The sequence below is a fragment of the Dermacentor albipictus genome, chromosome 1, assembly GCF_038994185.2.
Source record: "Dermacentor albipictus isolate Rhodes 1998 colony chromosome 1, USDA_Dalb.pri_finalv2, whole genome shotgun sequence".
Taxonomy (NCBI): domain Eukaryota; kingdom Metazoa; phylum Arthropoda; class Arachnida; order Ixodida; family Ixodidae; genus Dermacentor; species Dermacentor albipictus.
The window spans coordinates 182,115,941-182,142,683 of NC_091821.1; the positions used below are offsets into that span (position 1 = coordinate 182,115,941).

At 44.3% G+C, this 26,743-nt stretch overlaps 1 protein-coding gene across 6 annotated transcripts in view; it reads right to left on the reverse strand.

Annotated features, from left to right (window-relative positions):
• The window catches only part of LOC139053133 (sulfhydryl oxidase 1-like), a 140,147-nt gene that overhangs the window by 98,655 nt on the left and 14,749 nt on the right, over positions 1–26,743 (reverse strand). For all 6 annotated transcript variants that reach the window (XM_070530285.1, XM_070530287.1, XM_070530284.1 and 3 more), the window contains one exon: positions 7,507–7,667. In XM_070530285.1, the coding sequence (XP_070386386.1) occupies positions 7,507–7,667 (161 nt within the window). The remainder of the gene's footprint in view (positions 1–7,506; positions 7,668–26,743) is intronic.

The window sequence follows — 26,743 nt, forward strand, 5'->3', positions numbered from 1 at the left end:
TCCAGTGTTCATGACACAGCAGTGGCTGAGCGGGGCAGTGGGGGGGGGGGGGGGGGGGAGAAAAGCAGGAAAAGAGAGAAATCAGACAAGGTGATTTACTGGTGCATTTGTAAATAGTATTTCCTTTGTGAGGCATTTGGTGCTTCATTTGTGAGCTGCCCCTGACTAAAGAACCCACGCAAATTTTGGGGATTGCATTAGCAGGACTCACAGTAATACTTGAAGAAATGTCAAGCACAAAGCATAATTATAAGGAAAAACCATCTTTTCTTAAAGAACACCACAATGCGCTTTAGAACATACACACATGCTCTAAAAATTGAAGCAATGATATCACCACAATTGTAGACTGGCCATACCTGGCCCTTTCACCACTAAACACTACACATTCATTCATTCACAATCGTAGACAAGCTAGAGGATTATATGCCAAATATACTAGCATCTTCTCTTTTCTTCAAAGGCCATAGTACCATGTGCTCCTTGTACATTTATCTATTTAAAATGAGAATACTTCAGGTGAAGCATATTGATTACTTTCATGACTAAGAACAGAAACCTTCTTTTTCTTTTTTTTATGTTCACACAGCAGTTTGCAGCTTCAATTTAAAACCATCAAAAATAAAGTTTATTAATGCACTAGAAACTTCTATTTTCTTTAAAGGAGGACAGAAAACTTTAAATTGAATTGCGAGGGTTAAAGTCCTAAAACTAAAGCCATAATCATGCTATGGGGCACGCCTCCATTCTTCTAGTGTGCAACAGATCAGTATGTCATCATTTAATGTAACCAACTGAAAACACGTACCAAGTGCAGCAAAGTTTAGAACTTGAAGCAGGACTCCTTATCAAATAATGAAGATCAGAAGTGGTGGTCATGTGGCATCACACACTGCTAGTGCACAGTCCCGCCAACCTAGTGCAGCAAACACTAGCCAAACAATGACTGCATCAAAGCTGAACGTACTAATGCGATTAGAATTCTGACATATAATAATACGTCTCTGCGGTAGCAATAGTGTGTTGCTACATTGCTTCTATGCTAATCACATTAAAGGAGTACTGACACAAAATTTTGAAGTGGAGATAATTGCTCTCTGAAACCAAAACCTGGACTGGTTGCTACAGACAAGACTCCAAATATTCAGCTGTCACGTTCTGAAGTGAATGAGGTTTCATGCCGTGATTACTGAGTCATCAGCTGCTTATTAAAGCAGAAAAACCCAGATCAAAATGTTTTGTTAGTTAATTCGGGTTTAATGGTGCAAAAGCGACTAAAACCATGCTGCGCAAGCCACAAGATATTCAGAAATGAAATGTTAAAGCAGCGAAAGCTGCGTTACTTTAGAGTTTGTATAAAAAACCAGTTTCTTCTAGAAAGCTGATTAAGTCAGTGAAGGGCACTAGCAGTTCATCTCCGAGTATTGAGGCGAGGTGTAAAGGTATGTGTAAGTTATAGATATTCTGTAAAAAACTTCCGTCTCTGTGTTTCAATATGTGGACATGTCATAATAATGTGCATTACTGTGAGTGGTTCATGGCACTTCTCGCAAGTTGGAGGGTTTTTGTTTTGAAGTAGGAAATTGTGTGTCAGGTGTGTATGCCCGATTCGGAGTCCACATAGGATCACCTCATAGAAGCGTTGCTGGTGACTGCATGACTTCCACTCGATAAGCAGGGGTTTTATTGTGTGTAACTTGTTATTTATGCAAGAGTCCCATTCTAGTTGCCACTTTGATGCCAGGGCCTTATGAATCGCTCGGATACTATCTCTGTATGGAAGTGTTGTTTGTGTTATGCCTTCGTGTGCAGCCATGAACGCGCATCTATCTACTGCTTCATTCCCTGGTATTCCAACATGGCTTGGGACCCAGCAGAATCGTATGGTTCGCCCGTGTTTATTATAAGCTACCATGTTTAGGATATCGCCAAGCAGGGGTTCAGAAGCTCAGTTAAGGTTTAGAGCTCGGAGTGCGCTCAACGAATCGGTATATATGATGGCATTCATCTGCTTGTTGGCGGCAATTTTTTTTACTGCTGTCCATATTGCAAAAACTTCGGCGGTAAACACTGAAGAAAAATTATTTATCCAAATGCTATTTTGCCAATTTTTCGTTATTATTCCGACACCTACGTATTATTGTGTTTTGGAGCTGTCAGTGTAAAATTTCGTGTTTTAGTTTTAGTTTTGGTATCCATGAAGTGTATGCATCATGACGTCACAACACACTGGCTCACTTCATTCCAGTGATCACTGACTGCTACACACAAGTGTAGCAGAAAAATGTGTGCAGCACTCTTGTTTAGTTTTTTACAAACGTCCATAATACCCAGTCTTATTTCTATATGACGTCGGCAACTTTTGTTCTGTGTCGTAACGTAACAATGATGTTTGCAATGCCAGGACTGGCATTTCAAGACAACTTTGGCATTGAATCAACTCCAACCTTCATAATTAGTAAGTGCCATCCTTTTACATGCACGACAGATGTCAAAGAGTTTGTACAATCTAAAAAATATGTGTCAATGCTCCTTTCAGTGCTGGAAGTTGTAGCAGCAGAGGACCAGGCTTGCCCTGCATCCAATGCAGCAAAGCAAAAGAGGGAAGAATGGCTAATGTGACAGCAGGTGTCCAGTTCTGGGCACCGCAGTCTTGTGTGACTTGCGACCACTGCCACCACTGCTCTGAGTTCATTGACCTAGCTGGCCAGTGGTTTATGACACATGACCATCACCTTCAATTTCCATGATATAACAAGAAGTCTTGTTTAAAGCAGGATTTCTTGTCAGGACTTCATCGCAGCCCAGAGCTGTGATGCACTTGTTATGTGTTTTGAATAGGTCACATTAAAATATGATGTAATTAGGTATTACTGCCATCGACGAGGAATCGAAGCTTTACACCTTTATTAGCAGGTTGGCAGCTGTTCAAATAAAAAAAAAGTCAAAAATGTTTTTGTTGCTACTCACGCGGCAGGCTGTACTTAAACTGAACCACCTCTTGGGCTTGGTGAAAAAACAGTCTGTGGACAGCATACGCTGCTGTGAACATCTCAGCCAAGTTTTGCATTTGTGCGTAGCGCATACAGCTTGCAAGCAAAGCACGAAGTCACCTTTCTCTCAAATGCTCTGTTTTCAGCAGAAGCCTGCCCCTCACTTTTTACCGATGCTTTATTTCGTTTTTAGCAGATTCCCATATGTGGCTGCTATTGGCCAATAGCTGACGTCAATCAAGAAGTGCGTTTGAATTAGTGCAGTTCTTGCTACTGTTACTGTGTATATTTATTGATGAAGTTTAATTAACCGACTGATGTAAGCAAAAATCTATTTTAGAATTCCGCTAATAGTTACGTACTTCCAGAAGAAGCCGACTATCATCTGCTTACACTCAGCTATGGCCTTGGCTGCCCACGTACGAATTAAACTTTGGCCATGCTGCTTATCAATGTCATAGCTGTTGGGTCTCACTAATTTTGACTAGTTTTGAATTCTCAACTAGCCTCGAAGTATGCGAAACTTATGCCCAGACCACACAAATGCTTGCCTGCGTGTGACGACTTTAGGCTGCTCCTGGTTAAACGCCTTGGCAGACTTATTGATAGCGCTTCAAAATGTGCAAGTTGGATGTCGCTAATATCCGTTGGTCAAGCTGGTGAAGGGCAACGCCGGTCCACACCAAGTAGCATGGTCAGACTTGAGCATATGGGCATGAGCATGCACTCAAGCCCCATTGTGCACAAAGCAAACACACTACAGTTGCATGTGGCTGCGGTCTGCTACGTAATGTAGATAGCGTGGCCGCCGCGGGGTGCTGCGACGAGTCCACTGGCTAAGCGCACTGCGGCTTGCTGAGGATAACTGCGTTTGGCTTATGATTGGTGCATTGTAGGCACCAAAATCGGCAGTGGCGTCTACGTTAACATCCAAAATAAAATTTGAACTGCACACCATGGTGGAGTTCAGTAGGCAGAGCGTTGTGGGCACACCCTGCTCCACCATAGCCTTTGCAGTGCAAGATATTGAAGAAGGCGTGGAAGCACTGTGAAGGGCATGTTTTATTGCCAATAACTCCACTTCTGCTGAACACACTGAAGTACTTTCTGTGGCAAAGTATTTCTGAAACAGCCAATTTTACCTTCAAATGCATTTTTACAGTTAAATAAAAAGTGATTCAAGATTTAAAGAATGAAAATTGGCCCAAAGGTCATTTTTTGGTGTTGTAATTTTCATGTCTCCAAAACCCTTAGTATTCATAAGATTAAATCTACAAGATTCTGAGACCCTTCATTTCCATAAGACTTTATAAGTTATGTCCTAATAAAGACGTTTTGAAATGTTTTTTCCTTGATTTATCAAAACAACAATTTCACCCACTTGCAAGTTAGGAGAGAAAAGAGCGTATGTTCTACTTTAGCTATCGTAAGAAATATTATTTTTTATCTAAAAGATAAATGCATGGGCTGTACGCTAAGGCCAATTTTAGAGTAATATTTTCTTCAGCAAATTTTTTTAATGAGACAATTGTTTCAGATGTCAAGATGTAATATTTTTCAGGCAATGTTGATGGGCTCTCTACTCTAGTTCAAGTTTCCTTAAGACATTGGTTTATACCTTTGTGCACACCTTAGACATTCCAGATTATTTTATATCCTAACCACTGTGTTCAGATTTTCTTTTATCTAGGTGCTGATTTTTCTCCAAACAAACAAAAAAAAGTTGCTATGGTATATCAGGTACTACTGGTCGTAGGACAAAAATATTACATTTTTGCAATGAGCACATCAAAATACACAAGGTGCACAAATCTGGCTAAGATATATTTATAAATGAGAATGATGGCTTTCAGGTGTAGCATCCCCTCTTAAATCATGACTTGTAATGCCCACATGAGCCTCGTTAAAGTTTATAATTTCTGTAATATTTTACTCCTATTGCACCATTTTACTCCTTGTATCCATAAAGGTAATGACATACAATACAATGCTCATTCTCTAATTTATTGTTTTTAGTAAACGAACATTGAAAAATAATAACAGCAAGGTAGCTTTGCTTAATTAACTCACTCATTGAATACACAGGTCACAAAAGACAAATTTAGCAAGGTAACATTCATCACTGCACATGCATAAACAATTCAACACTGTACAAGCATTTAGTTTGCATAAATCTTATCTTCAAAACATGATAACATATATGTAATTTGGGCTTTTAGCAAAAACTAAACATTTTTCAAAACAGCGCAATGGAGATAGACGGGCTACTTTTTTGCCACAAGAGATAATCTGCATCACTGGAAGACAGAAATTGTGTAATAAAAACGAACAAGTTTTACGATTCATAAAATTTTGCTAGTTCAAATTCTATTATTCTTAAACATTTAAAGTCGAATTGAAGCCAGTGAGTGCTAGCACCAATTTTAATTTATGTGTCCCTTAATTGCAGTGCAAGTATTACAATATTTCACATATTTCCCACAACACCTTTTCCATGCATTACTCATTCACTAATCTGAAATGTGGTACACATTTTTAAAATGAAGATATTTATACATCCCACTTTGTCAAAACGATTACATGCACCAGATGATAACTTAAGCGCTGCCGTAACTCTTTGTCCCAAAATCTGCATTTTTTAAAGGGCAATTACATAATGTGAAAACTTCCTCATTATATGTAAAACTTTACTTTTTAAAAAGGAAAGGAGGGAGAACCTTTTTACTTCTCAACTCTGAGCCACTTTTATAGTTGTCTATTGACAGGTGTGATCAAAGAAGGAAACGACATAGAACCTTGTATATATCTTTCACACTACATTCTTCTGCTGTGCGTTTTGTATAACCTCCTGAGACCCGAGATGTATTTTGGTGCATAGATTTTTCCCAAACTTCCAGAATAAGTCAGTAGGGTTGAGAAGGGGAAAAGTGTTAAATATTTTTTCAACAGCCCTGATAGTTTCGGCTCAGCGCGATGTCCAATATATTGGACACTGGGATGCTACCCGGTCTTTTTTCACCCAGCGCGCACGTAATGACGTACTGCAGATAGTAGTAGAACGCAGAAGTAGTAGTACGCAGAACGCAGTAGTACGCAGAAAGTAGTGAATAAAGTACATAAAAGGAGCATTCCTCTGCTCAAAGAAAATTTTGCTCTTGTGTTCACTTCCTGTGGGCAATTTCAAAACACCTTTGTGTCCTTGGTGAAGCAAAAGAAGAGCCGACATTCGGTGCAAAAAAAAACTTTGTTTTCGTGTCGCAGCCCTATAGTCTGCAACGGGCAGTGTTAGCAGTGTGTACCAGCATTGAGCAGTGGGTAGTGCTCTTTTCTTGGGGTTCTCGAGGAGACAGTCGAGCCTGCTTTGATGGCGGATGCCACTCGGCTTCATTCTCACTCTCCGTTTCATCCTGCTTCTTCCCGTAAGCCACGAGAGTCTCAGCAACAGATTGGCAGAACTGCATATATTTGAGTATTTCTTTCCACTGTTTCTTTAGGGAGCGAATGTCCCGCGTGAACTGCCCCCAGGAGTTGCTGAGGGCAATGTCGAAGAGGTGAAAGATGACTCTGATTGTCCACTTGTTGACGCATGCATTTACCCTGTAGTAACTTTTTATTCGGTCTGCCTTGTCAACACCGCCCATGTTGACGTTGTACATACACACAATATCTGGTAGAGGGATATCGATGTTTTTCCCTCACGAGACCACGTGCGACAGGTGTCTTGTGGGTCCCAGCCATGGATTGAAAAAACAAAAGTATCGGCTTAATTCATCAGACACGCGAGGCTGGTCCCCTAAAGAAAAAAAGGGACGCGATTTTGTCCACGAGCCACGAAATGCCAACAGTACTCATCTGCTGTTCGTAACAAGGCCATCACAAAAGCGCAGTAAAACAAACCGGGTTGAGTCCTAGTGTCCAACGTAATGGACACGTGAAATCAAAGGAAGTGCAAAATAAAGCAAGCGCGCGAACAGTTTAAATTCCGCATTCTGCGCTCATGCTGTTGTATTTACTTTAATATAAAATCAAAGATATGTCTTGAAAAAAGGTCGAAATACAAGAAACCGAGCTTGCTTCTCCGGCAGTTGCCGTAAAACGCCGCGTCGCAGAATGCCGCCATTGTGGAACTGTTTCAGCGGGAATTTGAACAATGTATTTTCATTAATGCTGCATAGATGGCGCAAGCAGGTGTCCAATAAGCTGGACAGCGCGGTTTTATGAGGATGAAAGCCTTGTCACAGGAGTACTGTCTCATTTCTGAATGTCCAATATATTGGACAAGCGCCCATAGCCGGGTCTCAGGAGGATAAGAAAAACTTTTTTCTTAGTGCGTGCATGCACGCATGTACACACACACACAATAGTTTAGTTCTCGCATGCACACAAGGACATTGCATTTTCTCTGTACCTGTCTGCCCAGGTAGGTGATGAAAAATAATAATGAAATTAACAGAAAAATTAAAAAATAAAACACTTTTCTCCGAGAAGCTCCAGCTGAGAGGGAGGCACTAACCCCTGAAAGGCATCAAATGAAGGCCAGCTTGCAGGCCACCGCCCTCGGTAGGCATCCTTGCTGTCCACAAGGTCAATCGCCTGGTGTCGCAACTGTTCTGGATAGCGTTGGGTCTCTACTTCAACACCTCGATCTTGAAAAGTTGAACGTGCTCGAAAAAACTGCAATGTAGGTCCAATTAGAGGACAAAACATTGTTATAGGAAAGGCAGAAATGTATTTACAAAGACTACATATAGTACATTTACAGGGAACAAGTAGTACCACAGCAAGCAATATGGCAAACCATAACAGAGCACCTCACGTGTCACTTAGTCTCCATTCAAACTCAAGTGGAATGTCAACCTTCGCATTTGTGGAAACTGTCCGCGACACTACCCATCAATGGCAGGAACAGTGCCTCAATGGCACAAAAGAAAAAAGGGGGGGAAGGAAAAAAAGAAACAAACCGTGAGGGATTGCAGCCCACTACATGTGAGGTTCACAGCAGGGCTTCTGGTGAACCTCACGGAAAATGTAAGTGCATAGGTCAACAGATGAGTGCGTAGGTACAATATTGGTGTAGGGGATTTAGATTCAATTTTATTGTTTTATTAGTGTACATACATATAGGATATTTTATACAGAACGGTTACACACTCAGAAACTGCAGTGAGACCTCTTGTTCTTAGTTGCCCCCATAGCATACATTAATAAGAATTCTTCAATTGTGATGATTCTTCAATTGTGATTAAAAATAAACAAAAAATGTTTACACAAGTTCTGCAATGTTGAAGCAGTAAAACTTTACATCTTTACACAAAAATTGTAATTAATATTAGGGAAAAAAATACATTGTAGTAGAGATACAGTTTACAATGTTGCAATATCGACTCTAAGTGAACATGGTAGGATGATAATGTTGACGATATTACATTAGCTGGTAAACTATTCAAAATTTCAACCCCAGCAAAACCAACAGTTCATTTGCCATAATTGCTGTGCGATTTTGGGAGTAAAAGATTATTCTGTAAAGAAAATCTAGCAGTGTTGGCATTAGCAAGACCATTTCTGCAAATGACGTAATTTAAATGTGGATATTTAAGTAGGCAGTAGATAATGACACTATGGTTGCACCAGATAATTTTATTTGCAACAGTTGCGGCTCTACGCTGGTCACCTCGGTGCTAGAAACCCGTGACAAGGAAGCGCGGGGTCCATCAGAGCTCCACCCAAGCGTAGAGCCACAACGTCGTAGACCTGTTGCCATCCCATACTACCACCAAATCCCTCACCGCCTCAAAAAGGTGGCTGAAAAAAGTGAAGTGCCGGTGGTTTTCACGGCGGCCAAGAAACTGGTGGGCAGGTGCAACATGGTGCAGGGAAAGAAAAAAAGAAATGAATGTGGTATCAAGCACATTGACAGGTTTGTCCCATGCAGAATAGGGGTAGTGTACCAGATACCCCCTTGTGGCAACAGCTACATAGGGCAGACGGGATGGTGTCTAAACATCAGACTGCGGGAGCACCGCGCAGGGGTAAAAGGATTGGCGGGGGTTGGCAAATTGGCTGACCATTGTCGCCACTGTCGTAATTGCACGCCTAGGTTCCGCGACACTAAAGTCTTGAAGATGTCTGTGTCACAACTGAGCCGAGAAATCTATGAAGCTTACTGTATAAAAATGCAATCTGGCAGCTGCGTAAGCAGCTCTTCAGTGTCACTGAGTGATAAAGAGTTCAAATATTTACATGCAAATTTATGCCACTCACACCCGCATGTCAACGTCGAGTGATGGTTGTCTGATGATTAGCAAGTGTGATTATGATACATGTATAAATGTGGGATTTCCCGGAGTAAATCTCAGTTGAAGTTCCGCGCCTGTCCTGTGTGTTTCCTTCTTTGTCCTTTGTTGTTTGCGCGGTTACATGATGCATTCCAATAAAGACCCCATGAGCTGACAATAATTTAAATGGCTATAAATGAAGGCATAATACAATGTCAGGAGAGTATGCTGTTCAAAGTAGTGTGTAGCCTTTAAAAGCCCTCTGATGCCGCAGGCAGACTTCTTTTCTCAACCCTTTCAGTGTGACTGACATACTGGCACATTTCACTTTTTTGTCCCACCATGTCACTCACCTTAGATAGGTACGTGAGAACAATACTAAGAGAGCATTTGCCATTAACGATGTGATTTTCTTCCTTCTGCATAACCGAAAATAAACCGCTGTGTTTGTTTTATAATATCAAAGAAAAAACTCCAATGCTGGATCACCTCCGAAATAATAAATACTGATAGGGTTAAGCAGTTGACATGCACATTAAATTTTAGAAGGGAGCCTAAGTGAACACCTAAAGATGTGGAAAATGAAACCGAATGCAAAAAACTTTAATCTCTTGAGAGAACTGATGAAGGCTAATTGGTACATATCTTTGTCCCATTCTTTCAACCTGCCGTGGTTGCTTATTGGCTTTGGTGTTATGCTGCTGAGCACAATATTGTGGGATCAAATCCCGGCCACTGCGGCCGCATTTCGATAAGGGCAGAATGCAAAAACGCCCATGTACCACGCAGTCAGTGCATGTTGAAGAACCCAAAGTGGTCGAAATTAATCCGGAGTTCCCCCTTACAGTGTCTGTGCCTCATAATCAGATTGTGGTTTTGGCACGTAAAACCCCAAAGTCTAACCTTATCTCCCATTTGTTCACAGTTCTGACTCTAATTTCTCAGTGCATTTTTCTTTTTAATGATGTTTAGGCACGTTAAAAGCCATAGCCTTCATGTTTATTGCCTTGTATTTGTTTTTCTGTTACTACATAAAAATTGGCATGAACAAAAAAGAATCATATCTCAATCTGATGGAAAGAGGAAGATAAATTGTGTTGTCTCTGCTGTGAATGTACTATGTTTAATGGGACATTAAGCAGAGACACTAAATCAGTTTAGGCCGATAACATGGTCTTTGAAAACCCTGTTGTCAATAATTTCACAATAACAGGTTGATTATTAGAAGAGAAAATGATGGTCAAGGTTCAAGATATTTAATTTCATGCCGAAACCCCAACACCAGAACATCAGTGCGATGTCTCAAATTTCAAAGTACTTTTTCACATTTTGGCCGCATTGGCTCAGTAAAAGTCTCTGAAACTTGTTATATTCAGTCTGGCTCCTTTAGAACACAAAGTAGTCTATCTTTATTGCTAAAGAATTAACTAGACCCTAGCAGATGCTGTTGTGGGAACTTCAGGACGGTGTCGCCATTCGTCTTTCATTTTTGCACCGTTTCTTGAGGTAAGAGTGGTGTTGCGGTATTGTAGAAGGGCAATTCACTACTACAGAAGAAATAATTTTTCTCTTTAGCATGCCTCTAACCTTTTACATGATGAAACAAAAGTAGACAGATTATTTACTCATATTATGAAATTTAGCCATATTGTCACGTGGTAGTGACGATAAAGAACACAGTAGCAGTACTGTGAAAGACAAAACTAGCTTTTATTGGGCGAACCTGTGCCCAGAAACAGGCTACACTTAAAGCGCAATGATAGCGGCAAACACAGTCAGCGATCGTCGAAAATCTGATCAGCGGGTCAAGCGCGTCGGCTTTTATACAGCAGTTGTCGAACGTTCCAGACTAATCATTTGGACCCGCATGCCTTCCACAAAGTTCTCCACCATTCGCATCAAGCAATGAAATCAGATAACACAAGGTTCGGCGACAACAGACAGCCCGGTAGAAGCATCGATAACTTTCCAGAAACTTCGGATACATGCAGGCGCGTCCCGCACTGTGCGATTACATTTGTTAGGCGCGCGAAACGTGGTCGCCCGATAGAGATAAGTACACGTGTCAATACCCCCCTCTTAAAAAGCATCGACCCGATGCTACATACAAGCGAAATAAAAACACCCGTAGCAAAGAAAACAACAAAAAAAATAAGGAATTTCGTCAGCGTCCGTAAAAGGGTTTAAGGCGCACCACGTGGACCACTTCAGATCGTGCGCGGCGCCGCTGTGAATGCGAAATGCCGTCTGGCACGACCTCATAGTCCAGAGCGCCAATACGTCGGATGACCTTGTAGGGTCCGAAATAGCATCGGAGTAGTTTCTCACTGAGTCCTCGTCGGCGTATCGGGGTCCATACCCAAACACGGTCGCCGGGCTGGTACTCGACGAAGCATCGTCGGAGGTTGTAGTGTCGGCTGTCGGTCCTCTGCTGGCTCTTGATTCGCAGGCGGGCGAGCTGTCGGGCTTCTTCGGCGCGCTGGAGATAGCTAGCGACGTCAACATTCTCTTCGTCAGTTACGTGCGGCAGCATGGCGTCGAGCGTCGTCGTCGGGTTCCTGCCGTAAACCAGCTTAAATGGCGTTATCTGTGTTGTTTCCTGCACCGCCGTGTTGTATGCAAAGGTCACGTACGGCAGGACCGCGTCCCACGTCTTGTGCTCGACGTCGACGTACATCGCTAGCATGTCGCCGAGGGTCTTATTCAGCCGCTCCGTAAGACCATTCGTCTGCGGGTGGTAGGCCGTTGTCCTCCTGTGCCTTGTCTGACTGTAGTTCAGAATGGCTTGAGTGAGCTCCGCTGTAAAGGCCGTTCCTCTGTCGGTGATGAGGACTTCTGGGGCGCCATGTCGCAGCAGGATGTTTTCGACAAAGAATTTCGCCACTTTGGCTGCGCTACCTTTCGGCAGTGCTTTAGTTTCAGCGAAGCGGGTCAGGTAGTCCGTCGCCACGACGATCCACTTATTTCTGGTTGTTCACATCGGAAAGGGTCCCAGCAAGTCCATCCCGATCTGCTGGAATGGTCGGCAAGGAGGCTAGATTGGCTGTAGTAATCCGGCTGGCCTTGTCGGCAGTGTCTTTCGTCGCTGACAGTCTCGGCATGTTCTGACATAACAGGCGACGTCGGCGGTCAGGTGCGGCCAATAATACTTTTCTTGTATCCTCGATAGTGTACGGGAAAATCCTAGGTGTCCAGCGGTCGGATCGTCATGTAGGGCGTGCAATACTTCTGGACGAAGTCCTGACGGGACAACAAGAAGGTAGTTGGCGCGGACTGGTGAGAAGTTCTTCTTCACGAGTAGATTGTTTTGAAGCGTGAAGGAAGATAATCCGCGCTTAAATGCTTTGGGGACAACGTCGGTGTGCCCTTCCAAATATTCGACGAGGCCTTTGAGCTCCGCGTCTGCCCGTTGCTGTACAGCGAAGTCTTCCGCGCTTATCATTCCAAGGAAGGCGTCGTCATCTTGCGGCGGCGGGTCAATGGGGGCGCGTGATAGGCAATCGGCATCGGAGTGTTTTCGTCCGGACTTGTAGGTTACAGTGATGTCGTATTCTTGTAGTCCGAGGCTCCACCGCGCCAGTCGTCCTGAAGGATCCTTTATACTCGCTAGCCAACACAACGCGTGATGGTCACTGACGACTTTGAATGGCCTGCCATAAAGATAAGGGCGAAATTTAGCTGTAGCCCAAACGATGGCGAGGCATTCCTTTTCGGTCGTGGAATAGTTGCCTTCCGCTTTTGACAGTGACCGGCTAGCATAAGATATCACCTGTTCGACTCCGTTTTTCCTCTGGACTAGAACGGCACCTGGCACCTGGCTACCTAGGTTACTGGCGTCAGTATGGATTTCTGTATCGGCGTACTCGTCGAAGTGCACAAGTACCGGCGGCGACTGCATGCGTCGTTTGAGTTTTTCAAATGTGTCGGCCTGCGGCGTTTCCCACTTGAACTCAACATTACATTTAGTTAGACGTGTCAACGGCTCGGCGATGCGTGAAAAGTCCTTGACAAAGCGCCTGTAGTAGGCGCACATGCCAAGGAATCTACGCACTGCCTTCTTGTCGGTGGGCTACGGGAACTTTGCGATGGCAGCTGTTTTCTGGGGGTCGGGGCGTACTCCGGATTTACTGATGACGTGGCCTAGGAACAGAAGCTCATCGTAAGCGAAGCGGCATTTTTCTGGCTTCAGAGTGAGCCCTGATGACTTGATGGCCTCTAGTACTGTGGCAAGCCGCCTAAGGTGATCGTCGAAATTTCCGGCGAATGCGACGATGTCATCCAAGTAAACGAGACAGGTCTGCCACTTCAATCCCGCTAAAACCGTGTCCATCACGCGCTGGAACGTTGCAGGCACCTAGCACAGTCCAAATGGCATAACCTTGAACTCGTAGAGGCCGTCTGGGGTGATGAAGGCGGTCTTTTCGCGATCTCTTTCGTCGACTTCTATTTGCCAATAGCCAGACTTGAGGTCCATTGAGGAGAAGTACTTAGCGTTGCAGAGCCGATCCAATGCGTCGTCTATCCGTGGAAGGGGGTATACGTCCTTCTTCGTGATCTTGTTCAGACGACGATAATCGACGCAGAAACGTAGGGTTCCGTCCTTTTTCTTCACCAGGACAACAGGGGATGCCCACGGGCTTTTCGACGGCTGGATGATGTCGTTGCGCAGCATTTCGTCGACTTGTTCTCTTATAGCTTCGCATTCTCGCGGCGAACTCGGTAAGGGCTTTGGCGGAGTGGTCGAGCGTACTCCTCGGTGATTATGCGATGCTTGGCGACTGGTGTTTGTCGAATCCTCGATGACGTCGAAAAGCAGCCTTTGTATCGTCGGAGCAGACTTCTGAGCTGCTGTTGCTTAATCACTGGGAGACTTGGATTAATGTCGTAGTCTGGTTCGGGAACCATTGTCGTCGGGGTAGATGCGGCGGAATCCGGGAGGACAAACGCATTACTGGTTTCCAGAATTTCCTCGATGTACGCGATCGTCGTGCCCTTGTTGATGTGCTTGAACTCCTGGCTGAAGTTTGTCAGCAACACTTCAGTTTTCCCTCCATGCAGTCGAGCGATCCCTCTTGCGACGCAAATTTCACGGTCTAGCAGTAGACGTTGGTCGCCTTCGATGACACCTTCTACGTCAGCGGGTATTTCGGTGCCGACCGAAATAACAATGCTGGAGCGAGGCGGGAGGCTCACTTGATCTTCAATACACTCAAGGCGTGGTGACTACGAGGGCTCTCCGGCGGTATTGCTTTATCTTCCGACAGCGATATTGACTTCGACTTCAGGTCGATGATTGCGCCGTGTTGGTTCAGGAAGTCCATACCGAGAATGACGTCTCGTGAACACTGTTGGAGGATAATGAAGGTGACAGGGTAAGTCCGGTCATGAATAGTTATTCTTGCCGTGCAGATTCCAGTCGGCGAAATCAGGTGTCCTCCAGCGGTGCGAATTTGAGGGCCTTCCCATGCAGTCTTAACCTTCTTCAACTGGGCAGCGATGTGTCCACTCATGACGGAGTAATCAGCCCCTGTGTCTACTGAGGCGGTAACTGCATGGCCGTCGAGAAGCACGTCGAGGCTGTTGGTCCTTTGTCTGGCGTTGCAGTTAGGTCTTGGCGTCGGATCACAGCTGCATCGTGTTAAACTGAAGCTGGAACGTCGCGTCATCAGGTTGTCTTTCGTCGTCGTATTCTTTACTTCCAGACTTTGTCGGGACGGCGGCGTGTCGTTATGTCGTCGAGGTAGTTTCTTCGGCATCTTCGTCAGTTCAACGAACAGCAACCGCACCTCCATCGGTTGCTGCCTTTAGTTTTCCGGATATGGGCTCGCAGAGCGGCCCCGGGCTGGGCCGGTGTATGGTCGGCGCTGCGGCGACAGGTAGCGGCCTGGTGACGGCGAACGGGACGGCCGTCGAGGGCCCCACTGAGTAGCGGCGAGGTAATCGGCGATGTCACGTGGGCGCTCGCCAAGCTGTGGACGCGGCGCATTCACGGCGAACCCTCTCAGTCCCAAGTCGCGGTATGGGCATCGGCGGTACACATGGCCGGCTTCTCCGCAGTGATAGCAGAGTGGGCGGTGGGTGGGCGTGCTGGCGGCGGCGGCGGCGGACGACGGAATTGCAGCGTCACAGGGCCCTGGCGCGGTCGCGGAGGGGGGCCTTGACAGCGTGCGACGGCGGCGTAGGTCATCGCTTCCGGCTGGAACTGTGGCGATTCTGGTTGCACTTGAGGAACTCCAAGCGATCGGTGCACCTCTTCTTTCACGATGTCGGCGATCAAGGCCACTTGAGACTGCGACGAAGGCAAGACCTTGCGCAGTTATTCGCACACTATGGACCTGATGGTCTCGCGCAGATCGTCCGTGGCCAGTGATTGAATTCCTGCGTAGTGGGTAGAGCTTGCATGGCGGTTGAATTGCCGGTTCCGCATTTCGAGTGTCTTCTCGATGCTGGTGGCCTCGCGAAGGAACTCTTCTACGGTCTTCGGTGGGCTTCGTATCATTGCACCGAAAAGTTCTTCCTTCACACCACGCATGAGAAGGCGGACTTTCTTTTCCTCGGGCATATCCGGGTCGGCATGGCGGAACAGACGGTTCATTTCTTCCGTGAAGATGGCAACGTTCTCATTAGGTAGCTGCACCCGGGCGTCCAGCATGGCTTCGGCCCTTTCCTTGCGCACGACGCTCGTAAAGGTGCGCAGGAAGCCGGTACGGAAGAGGTCCCATGTCGTCAAGGTCGACTCCCGGTTCTCAAACCATGTTCTGGCGGCATCTTCTAAGGCAACGTATACATGCCGCAGCTTGTCGTCGGAGTCCCAGTTGCTAAAAGTCACGATTCGTTCGTAGGTCTCCAGCCAGGATTCTGGGTCTTCAGTCGCTGCTCCATGGAAGGTCGGTGGATCCCAAGGTTGTTGTAGGATAACGGGGGACGCTGGGGCAGCCATTAGGGTTGCTTTGACCACGATCTTCTTTGCGACTCAGGTAGAAGTCCTTTTTCTGGGGGCAGTCCTTGCAGTCTGCGGCTAGCACGCTGGTCTTGGGTGATGTTAGTTTTGTCCTCGGGCTTCGGGCTTGGATCGCAGCTTTGCGGGGGCGTTCGGTACATGAACGCACAAGCACCTCCACCAGATGTCATGTGGTAGTGACGATAAAGAACACAGTAGCAGTACTGTGAAAGACAAAACTAGCTTTTATTGGGCGAACCTGTGCCCACAAAACAGGCTACACTTAAAGCGCAACGATAGCGGCGAACATAGTCGGCGATCGTAGAAAATCTGATCAGCGGGACAAGCGCGTCGGCTTTTATACAGCAGTTGTCGAACGTTCCAGACTAATCGTTCGGACCCGCGTGCCTTTCACAAAGTTCTCCACCATTCGCGTCACGCGGTGAAATCAGATAACACAAGGTTCGGCGACAACAGACAGCCCGGTAGAAGTATCGATAACTTTCCAGAAACTTCGGATAGATGCAGGCGCATCCCGCGCTGTGCGATTAATTTGTTAGGCGCGCGAAACGTGGTCGCCCGATAGAGATAAGTACACGTGTCAATATTATGAAACGTGGATATTGAAATTGTAGACTGAAAAAGCTTATGCCATTAAAGTAAAGCTGAATGAAACTATAAAAGTTACTTATACCATGTGACAATACGATTTCACATGTGTTATTCTTACATGCCACCAATTAATATTTAACAAGGCTAAAAGAGCTTCTAGCAGCTGTGTATTATTACACTCTGAAAACCAATAGGACAGTGTATATAAACTTACATTCATGGTAAATTTAGTGGCTCAAGTTCTATCACTGTGCATTCAATGGTAATTTGGGATTCTAGCCCATTCCTAGCCCATTCTAAGAAACCCAGATGTGATAATAGATGTATAGTGGCGGTGTCGTGCCCCTACAAATTGAAGTGTCGCGGTGTGGTGCCGTTGTGCCGCGATGCGTTTGCCTTCGATTTGCTGTGTGAAATTATGTTATTATTATCCGGTGATGTTGAGGTTAACCCCAGTCCATCCCCTAGTGCTGAACTTATGCCTATGCTCGACGCTATCAAACGACTAGAGAGTGTTCAAGCCGCAATTCGTGTAGAGCTTGAGCAAATTAAATCAACCCAAACTGCCCAAGACAAACTTTTACCTGAAATTACGAGCCCCTCCAACATATTAAATTTATGCCAACAAGAACCAACCACCTCAACCACTCTTAACATTATCGACCGACTACAGCATGACATCACTACCTTGAAAGCCGTGAACGTTGACACCAACAACCGTATGCGGCGAGCCAACCTTCTTCTCTTTGGCATGGACGATTCCAATAAATAACCTTGGAGTGATTCAGAGAACAAAATTCTAGGCTTATGCAAGAATACTCTTGGTTTAACATTGAACACCAGCAATACTGAGTGTGCACATCACCTTGGAAGATTCTCCGCAACAAAATAACGCCCTATAGTAGTAAAACTGGCCCACTTCAAGACGAAAGAAAACATATTGGCTTATGGGCGTAAGCTAAAAGATACATGTTTTGCTCTCAGAGAAGATTTTGTCCCAAGTACGCGCTTTGTACGCTCAAAATTTTTAAAATTTATCAAGCCCCCAAAAATGCATGTTTAAGCTCAGCCTGAACAAGCTGTGTGTAGGCAGCAAATGCCATTTTTATGATGCTGTATCCAATAGCATCATTGAACACACCACAACACCTAACAGCAATGAACTGCCAGCTCCAAGTGATACCTTATCTGACCAGCCCCAGTGACGAACAAGAAATTCCGCACCTGCTTCATTCAAAAACCGCCCCTATTCATTTTTTTACCATTAGTGTGACTTTCACTAACATCCGCAGTATAATTCGAAAACGAACTCGAAAGCTTCATAGACGACACCACAGCCGATATGATTTTACTAATAGAAATGTGGTTAAATAAGGACGTCAACGACCACAAAGTTGTTCTATTCTACCCTAACTTTACAGTTTATCGACGCGATCGGCATGTTAGGCGAGGAGGTGTACTAATTGCCGTTAGAGACAGCTTACCATCATCACTGATAAATCACGACAACAACATCAAACTAACATGGGTAAGCCTGCACAGTATAATTGGCAAAATAGTGTTTGGAATCTATTACCGTCCACCAGATAGTAACCCCTAATTTTGCGATTTCTTACGCCTTTCTTTAGAACAAATTTTAATAATATGCCCACTGCACCTATCTTCCTTTGTGGAGGTTTTAATCATCCCAGCATCAATTGGCCGTTACTTTAAGTACCCAATAAAACATCCTATATTGAACCCAAACAGTTTCTTGAATTAACTCTAGACTTTAACCTCCACCAAGCAATAACATGCCCTACTAGGGGCGACAACACCCTGGATCTCTTGTTAACATCTAGCCCAGAAAACATTAAAAAATGTGACTTCGCTCTCTGGCTTTAGCGACCACAGCGTACTTCCTTCATATCGGCATTTTAATGCTTTAAAAAAGAAAGCTCCCATGCAAAAATTAAACATTGATTACAAGAAAGCTAACTTCGACGCATTTAAGTGCGAACTTGCACTCTTCTACGAAGATCTTCGACAGTCATACTCTGCTCACTCGGTCAACGCCAATTGGGAATTATGTAAAAGCACGATGCTAAACTTAAAAAACATATATATTCCTACTATCCTTATAAATACCGACAAAAATAAGCAGTGGCTTACGCAATGCCTAAAACGTCTACTTAATACGAAAAAATGCCATTATCGGAAAGCAAAGTTAACTAATAACCGCAGAGCTTGGATAGGTACGAACTAAGTGCCAAAAAATACATTAAGGAATTGAAAGCTTCCAAAAACAAATTTTTTTCAACTGACCTCTTATCAATCCTCCAATCTAACCCTCGTAAATTATTTCAGATTATCTCCCCGCCTAAGCGCCAAACTCAGCTCCAGCTATCAGACGATGACAACATACTAATTGAAACTGAAAAATGTGCTACAGCCCTTAACAACTTCTTCACATCAGTATTTTCCACTGCTATAAACTTTAGTTCTCCCGAATTGCCACACCACTTGCCGACCACAATGCCTGATATCCAGATTAACGCTGATGGAATAGCAGGGCTAATACACGCTCTAAAATTATCCTCCTCGGCTGGTTACCATCAAATCAGCAGCAAATTATTTAAAAACACCATTTCCCTGCCAAGCACAATACTTAGCTTACTTTTCCAACAATCAATCAGTACTGGTGAAGTTCCCCACAATTGGAAAAAGCCTCAAGTCATTCCCGTCCATAAGTCTGGTGATTGAACAAAAGCATGTAACTATCGTCCAATTTCTCTAACCAGTATCCCATCTAAACTGCTGTAACATATCATATCAACCAATTTAATGAACTACCTTGAATCAATTAATTTCTGTTCATACCAGCATGGTTTTAGAAAACTATTATCCTGCGAAACTCGGCTCTCTGAATTCACCGATGAAATCTTGTAACACATGGATGATCACCTACAAATTGACGCCATCTTCTTAGACTTTTCGAAGGCCTTCGACCGTGTCCCCCACAATCACCTACTTGCCAAATTATCTACTCTTAGAATCCCCCCATCACGGATTACCTGGATTGAACATTTCTTAAAAGGCTGCGTACAATACACATCCACCAACTCTCGTGATTCACACCTTTCCGATGTTACATCCGGTGTTCCCCAGGGAGTAGGCTTAGCCCCCCTGTTATATCTGTTATATTTAATCTATATCAATGACCTGCCATCTAACCCAAACACCAGACTTCGACATTTTGCTGATGAATGCTGTTTCGTGCCATTCGCGCAAAGAATACGATCGCGCCAAGTGTCAGTCAACACAGAACCAACACAAATAGGTACCGCTCATGTATTTCATTCACTTGTGCTTAGCAGTACTCATCGAATTTCTTGATGACGATCGCATAGTCCATTCTTTCGGCGTCTTCAGTGAAAGTGAAGTTGTAGATTTCCAACACATCTTCGCCTCCCAAACTGAGCAGTAGGGCAGTCTTCGTGCTATCATCCCGAGGCTTGTCTCTTGGCACCAAGGCTTGCTAGGAAAAGCTCGAATTTTTGCTTAAAAAGCTTTCATTGTTTGGCAATGTCGCCGCTCAGGTGTAACGGTTCAGGAGGCCTTAAGAATTTCATCACGGGTGGCCACGCACTTCTGACACCATGTTTCGTGCCATTCGCGCAAAGAATACAATCGAGCCAAGTGTCAGTCAACACAGAACCCCATTGCTTTATTTGCTCAACTATTTATACGTTGTGGGTAGGAGAGGGAACACATTTAAGATAGCTTTCGAGGGCATGTTCATTGATTTCATCGTTAGTGGGCATGCGCACTAATGCCGAGTTGAACATGATGCGCATGTCTTTATAAAGCACGACACAACTGCGTCATCTATGCCATCCATAACCCCGGTGTTTCCATTGACCTACAAAAAGACATAGACACTATCGTTTCATGGTGTGAAAAATGGTTCGTGCCTCTTAACCTTAATAAGTGCCAATGTATGTCCTTTTCCCATAAGCGCAGCATCACAAATTACGAGTACCATATAAGCTCAACTAAAATACCATGAACAGACTGCTATAAGTATCCAGGTGTTCACTTGCCAGCGTCACTATCATGAATAACTCACATTGAAACAATATGCGCAAACGCCTCGCGCACACTTGTTTTTTTTTCCGTCACAATCTGAAATCTGAATCGCCCGCTGTTAAAAAACTTGCATATCAGACATACATTTGGCCGAAACTGGAGTACGCTTCATCTATCTGGCACCCCTCACAAGCATATCTCACCTATGAATTAGAAGTGATTCAGAATCGTGCTGCACGCTTCATCATGTCAAACTACTCAAGGAAAACCAGCATAACTGAACTAAAATGCACACTCAATCTTCCCAGTCTCCAATCACGTCGTATCATCTCGCATCTCTGCATGCTTCACTCTTTCTAGTATCACCCAATAGCCAGACACCCTCGACTACAACCCCCGCCTAGAATCTCACCCCGCCTCAACCACCGCTGTCCAATTGCGCGTATTCAGTGCCACACATCTTCGATGAAGGATTCTTTTTTTACAAATGCAATAGCACTATGGAACACTCTTCCAGACTATATTGTTTCTTCTGCCGACCACACGACTTTTCATGAGAAACTAACAACCCACCTCACCTAGAATGTTTTGTTGAAAATGCATTTGTTACATGACCCCTGTTAAGTAACTAATTGTTAGTGATTCATTCTCATGCATAGTATATGTTTTTTTTTTTTTACACAGTGATATTGATGATAGTGCCGCTTGCTCAATTCCTTCCTAAGCATTGTTTTCTTTTCTAATCTTTGTCTATCTTTTCTTCCGTTTTTTTTTTCTTTTTCATGATGAGTTCCTCATACATTGTTTGCCCCCACCTTAGCAATGCCTCCGGGCCTTTAAGGCTTCAATAAATGAAATGAAATGAAATTCAAAAGTAAGATGACACGGCCAGCAACGTGTACAAGAGCAGTCACCTATGCCTTTGCTATACATATATTACTGTATAACTGCAGTGCAGACCACTTATAATGTAGGTCACCAGAGTTGTGACATCTGCATTATAAGCAATACCGCACTATAAAAAAAAAACATTTTTCAAAGGCTGCACGCATGCAAAACATGTAGACCACGCAGCCATGCACTACAAAAATCAAAGCTTGAAACCAGGATGTCCACATCTGTTTAAATTTAGGGACATTGAAAGGTTAATGATCGAGGACCTGCAGTCATAGCACGAAGACAATGAACACAGGAAAAATAAAGCTATAGAGAAAAGTAACTCAGAGAGAAATTTTTCAGACACCTAATTTCTTTAAACCTGCTTTATCAGTTGGACTTCCGCACGGCATTGCCTCCAACTCACTAGAACCAATGTGTAGAAAAGCTACCGAAATTCCACACAATGTGTGGTGCCTCGTTTGATTTTCAAGACTGATCCACAAGCGTGATGTCAAAAACATGGTGACCACGAACCAATGAATTGCTGCCATTTGAGTGCTGCATGTGCCACCCATGCCCTAACTTTCATTGTCAAGGTAATTTCTCTGCTTTCCATGTGCCGTCCAAATGCAGTCACTGCAAAGCAGTTTGTTGACTTGGCACCAAACCGAAACTTTGGTTGCCGACTACTAGCAAGGCAGCGCTAATTCGGCCTACCTGACAGGGGTGCCGGTTGGCATGCTATTGAAGGAAGCTCGCCCTTGATATGTTCACAGCCATGCACAATGAAATAGAGATTGCATGTGAAATCGTGTTCACAGGCTGAACCAAGGGCAGTGCACTTAAACTGGAATTTGGGTTTGCAGCCAATCAGTCACGACACTATTCCCAACGCCTACCAAGTTTGTATGCGTGCATATAGAGCCTGAAAGCTCCAAAGTAATTTTGCAAAACACAGCTTAAACTGATAGTGGAGTCAAGGTGGCACATGTAATATTGGCACTTCACGACGACGCCCATCACGATAGGTGAATGCAAAAAGCACCCACATTGACAGCCTCGAATTTCTGAATAGGTAAGGGCTGCGAGATAGGCCTATTGGTAGCAGCACCGTCCCCACAGTAGTGTGGATGGGCAGTCGGCAGCACGCATTGAAATGTACACGGCAGCGCTTTGCTGCGAGTGATTTGGGTTGATTGTTTGGTAATGAAACACGCTGACTGCACTGCACTGATGATATATTGCATGAAACACATGCAACACTCCTACTCTACATGAAAGAGTGAAAAACACAGTTTCTGTTCCGGTACACCTATGGTGATTTTTGTTGGTGTCCGGCTTGCGTTCAACCTATTCTGTTGGCACTGCTGTTGTGCAACTCAATTTTCTGCTATTCTTGCATTGGTTATAAAAAATGCCTGTATTCCTGTACAGTGAAGTTAAAGTAGCTAGTCATTCAAAGCAAAGCTTTTCCTTGCGAACCTCACTGGGTTTTGTGATTGTGCGTGCTGTGGCCTGGCTTTTTGCTAACCAAATAGGCCAACCAATCACAGCCAACGACACGCACTGCTGGATTTCTTGTACGACCACCAGATCGAGCTTGCCTTCGCATATCTGTGGCAACACCGTCGCCAGTCAGCGAGGAAAACAAAAAAAAGAACCAGAAAGCATGCCTTCGCGCATCTGCAATGGCATTGCATTAGCCTCTCTACAATGCCTGAATAAAGCCTTCCGTGTCACTTTGTGCAGACACTCAACAAACATAAACTCATGTTTCAATTCTGTATGTACTCCCACAAAGCTTCAATGTACTATATAGATTTCAACTCATTGGATCTGCTGCATTTTTTTCAAGTCTACTTCACCGCTTGTACACAAACATAACTACCTTCTACTTTTTCTTCGATTCTCTGACAAATACGAGATAGTTAAGTTTAGTTAAACAGGATACAGCACTATGAGCAATAGTGCAGTGACAGGATTGCTATGTGGTTTCACACGCATTTTTTTCATCTTCATATTTTTTTTCACAGTAACAGTAAAAGCATACCAATTTAGCCCAAGGGTGCTTTTGCATGATTACGAGCATGAGAATGATGCAAATAATTTTAAATTACTTTAAGAGCCAAGCTTAATGTGTTGTGTTCTTTATGTGTGAAAATCATGGCTACTGCCTTTCATCAAGTTAACAGCAGCATGGTAAAGAGCTCATTACACCAACAACCAGAAACTCGGTTTTACAATGTCCCGTGTCTAGTGACTGCAATGCTACATGTGATCCCCTTGTAATGCTGTAAGCAGATAATAAAAGTACATAGGTGTGAAATTCACTTGTGAGGCATATAATAGAAGGGAACCTCGAAAACAGTTAGGGATGTCCACGTAACTACTGAGCACAGTCCCAACCACAGTCATGCAATTATATGCTTAAAGGGGCCCTCATCAGGTTTAACCATTTTGAGCTGACAAGCGCAGAGCATACAATGCATGCTAACGATCGTATTTGCAAAGAATTACATCGCTACGCACCATGGCAAGGTCTAAAATTTCAATCCGAACGGTGTTTTCTTTTTTCTTCGTGGCGACTGTGCTCCAAGCCGGATGGTGACGTCCTTGTGTCCCTGCGCCTACGTGCTCGTGTCCGCAGTGTGCTGTCAATCGAGGTGACATATGATTTTGATTATTATTCAAGGCAACATCTGTTATTTGTGTGATCTGTTGCTTGAATTGACGAATTGAATGTCCCTGCACCTACGTGCTCGTGTCTGCAGTGTGATGTCGCTTGAGGTGACATACGACTTCGATAATTATTCAAGGCAACATCTGTTATTTGCGTGATCTGTTGCTTGAATTGATGAATTGAAGTTTAGAGACATAACGAAACACACAAATGGAATGTCTGCGTGTTTTACTTCACACCAAAGCAAGAGAGATGTACTTCCACTTCGTCTGCTTGTTCCCACGGTTGTGCAGTCACGTGCACAAGTAGCTAAACTATGCCATTTTGTACCGCGTTCCAGTGCACGATCATGCTCTGTGATCCGCTTGTTCTGCCTCAGTACTATTCGTGTAGCACTGAATAATACCACTAGCCATGTGTCCTTGTGCACAGCGTACAAAATCGTGCGCTGCAAACGAGACAACAGCTCACTCGCTACGCTGTCAGCAAAAGTGCACAGCGCCGGAAGGAAAAAAAAGTGAGGAGAAAAAAAAATTGAAGGCGGGGCGGCCTGTGACGTACACATCACACGATCCTCGAGGTCCGGTATGGGAGAACACAGGGAAGGAATTTCACTTGCGAAGGCTAGACGGGGCGAGTGGAGAGAGTGTCTTGCTTGGCAGTGGAGCCCTCCTGCTGAAAATCATGGGTTCGTGGGACTGAAATATTTCTATCTCGGCTATTAATGAGCCAATTTGAAAGATTTTTGTGGCCGAACACTCCCTATAGGGCATGTAACAACTTCCAGCATATAACCAAAATTTGCTATGGGGCCTGGTGAGGGGCCCTTTAAGGTCAATTGTATCCTGTGACATCATATGAGACCTAAGATTTTTTTTCCTACTGCTCAGCGATTTCACACCACCTTGTTGATGATTTGTGGCATCACAGATATTGCAGAATGATCAACACAGTGCTACAAGAAACTGCTAAAGCGCTGTGTTCAGGTGTTGCAGTGACCACTTCACTTATTTAAAATGACGCCGAATGTTTTTTAGGATGTGCTTGAATGAAAATGCGAACATAAAATTCGTGTGACAGGAATGAATGGAAGGCACGACGATCACACATTGCGAGCTTGATATGTGCAGTCACTGACTTTATCACAGCATAAAGACTACAGCGCAAAGCAAATGGGTCTCTACATCGTCAAAAAAATGGATACAACCATTTACGACTGTGCTACAGCCATGTAACAAACAGACTTTAAAGGATATGTGTGCCGTATGTACACATATAAATAAGATAAACAAGTAGTGGCTAGCAGACGATGTAACGCGGCCACACTATCGTGGTTCAACCAGAGTCCGCGAGGCGGTGACTCTGCTCAATCCCACTGCAAATAATTTCAGTAAAGCACAGCACAGAGCAAAATTCAGGGAACAGCTTTTCTGCGATTTTGAAGTCGTAAAAAACTGTATTTACTTTCCGCACACAAACTGATGAGCCAATGAGCAACAAAGGGCCTCTTTGATTATTTGTCCCTGACAGTCTCAGACTGCCCAAGGTGGTGCTTTCAGCCAATGAGGGTTGCATATACAGTGCCTTGGGCATTCCAGGAATGTCCAGGATACCATATTGAAGACGCCCAATGCAAACGCATTTGGTGAGGAGCACCCGCTGCTGACAAGCGGCCAAAGCAAAGCCACCTTCATTGCCTAGGCAACTCCTGTGCAACCGCAACTAATGCCACTTAGAAGACGTGAGCACAAAACGCTGTCACTGTGACTTTTTTCTCTTTTTTCCCATTCCTTGTTCATTTTCTTCACGTCTCCTCCTCTGCATTGTCCTTTTCACTGTCCCCTCCCATTGGCCAGCGCAACTCGTTAAGAAGCATGATCACTACCGCACTTGTCTGCGGGATTTTCCCATGAAAGCTGCGTTATAACCGGTATTTTGTCTGGCACAGCTGCACTATAAGTGCTATGTACATACGTGGCATTCTATGGAAGGGTAAATGAGAGGCAGAAAAGACGTGTTATAGCTGGTCGTGCACTAAAGGCGGTTACATTTCAAGCGGGGTAAAATTTTGGCAAATACAGTACAGATGTTCATATCACATTTTAAAGCATTAGCATAATGAGCAGAGCATAAAGCTTTTTAGAGCGTAGGTCTTAATGGCCCGTTCCTGCAGCTATCAGTGGCAGTGACGTTAACCAAACGAATGAGCACAACAGCAAAAGATGAAAGAGCGAATGCGGAGCGGCACGTGAAAGATGCAAGCCACGAACGGCGGATACTAATGAGAGTGGCCCCT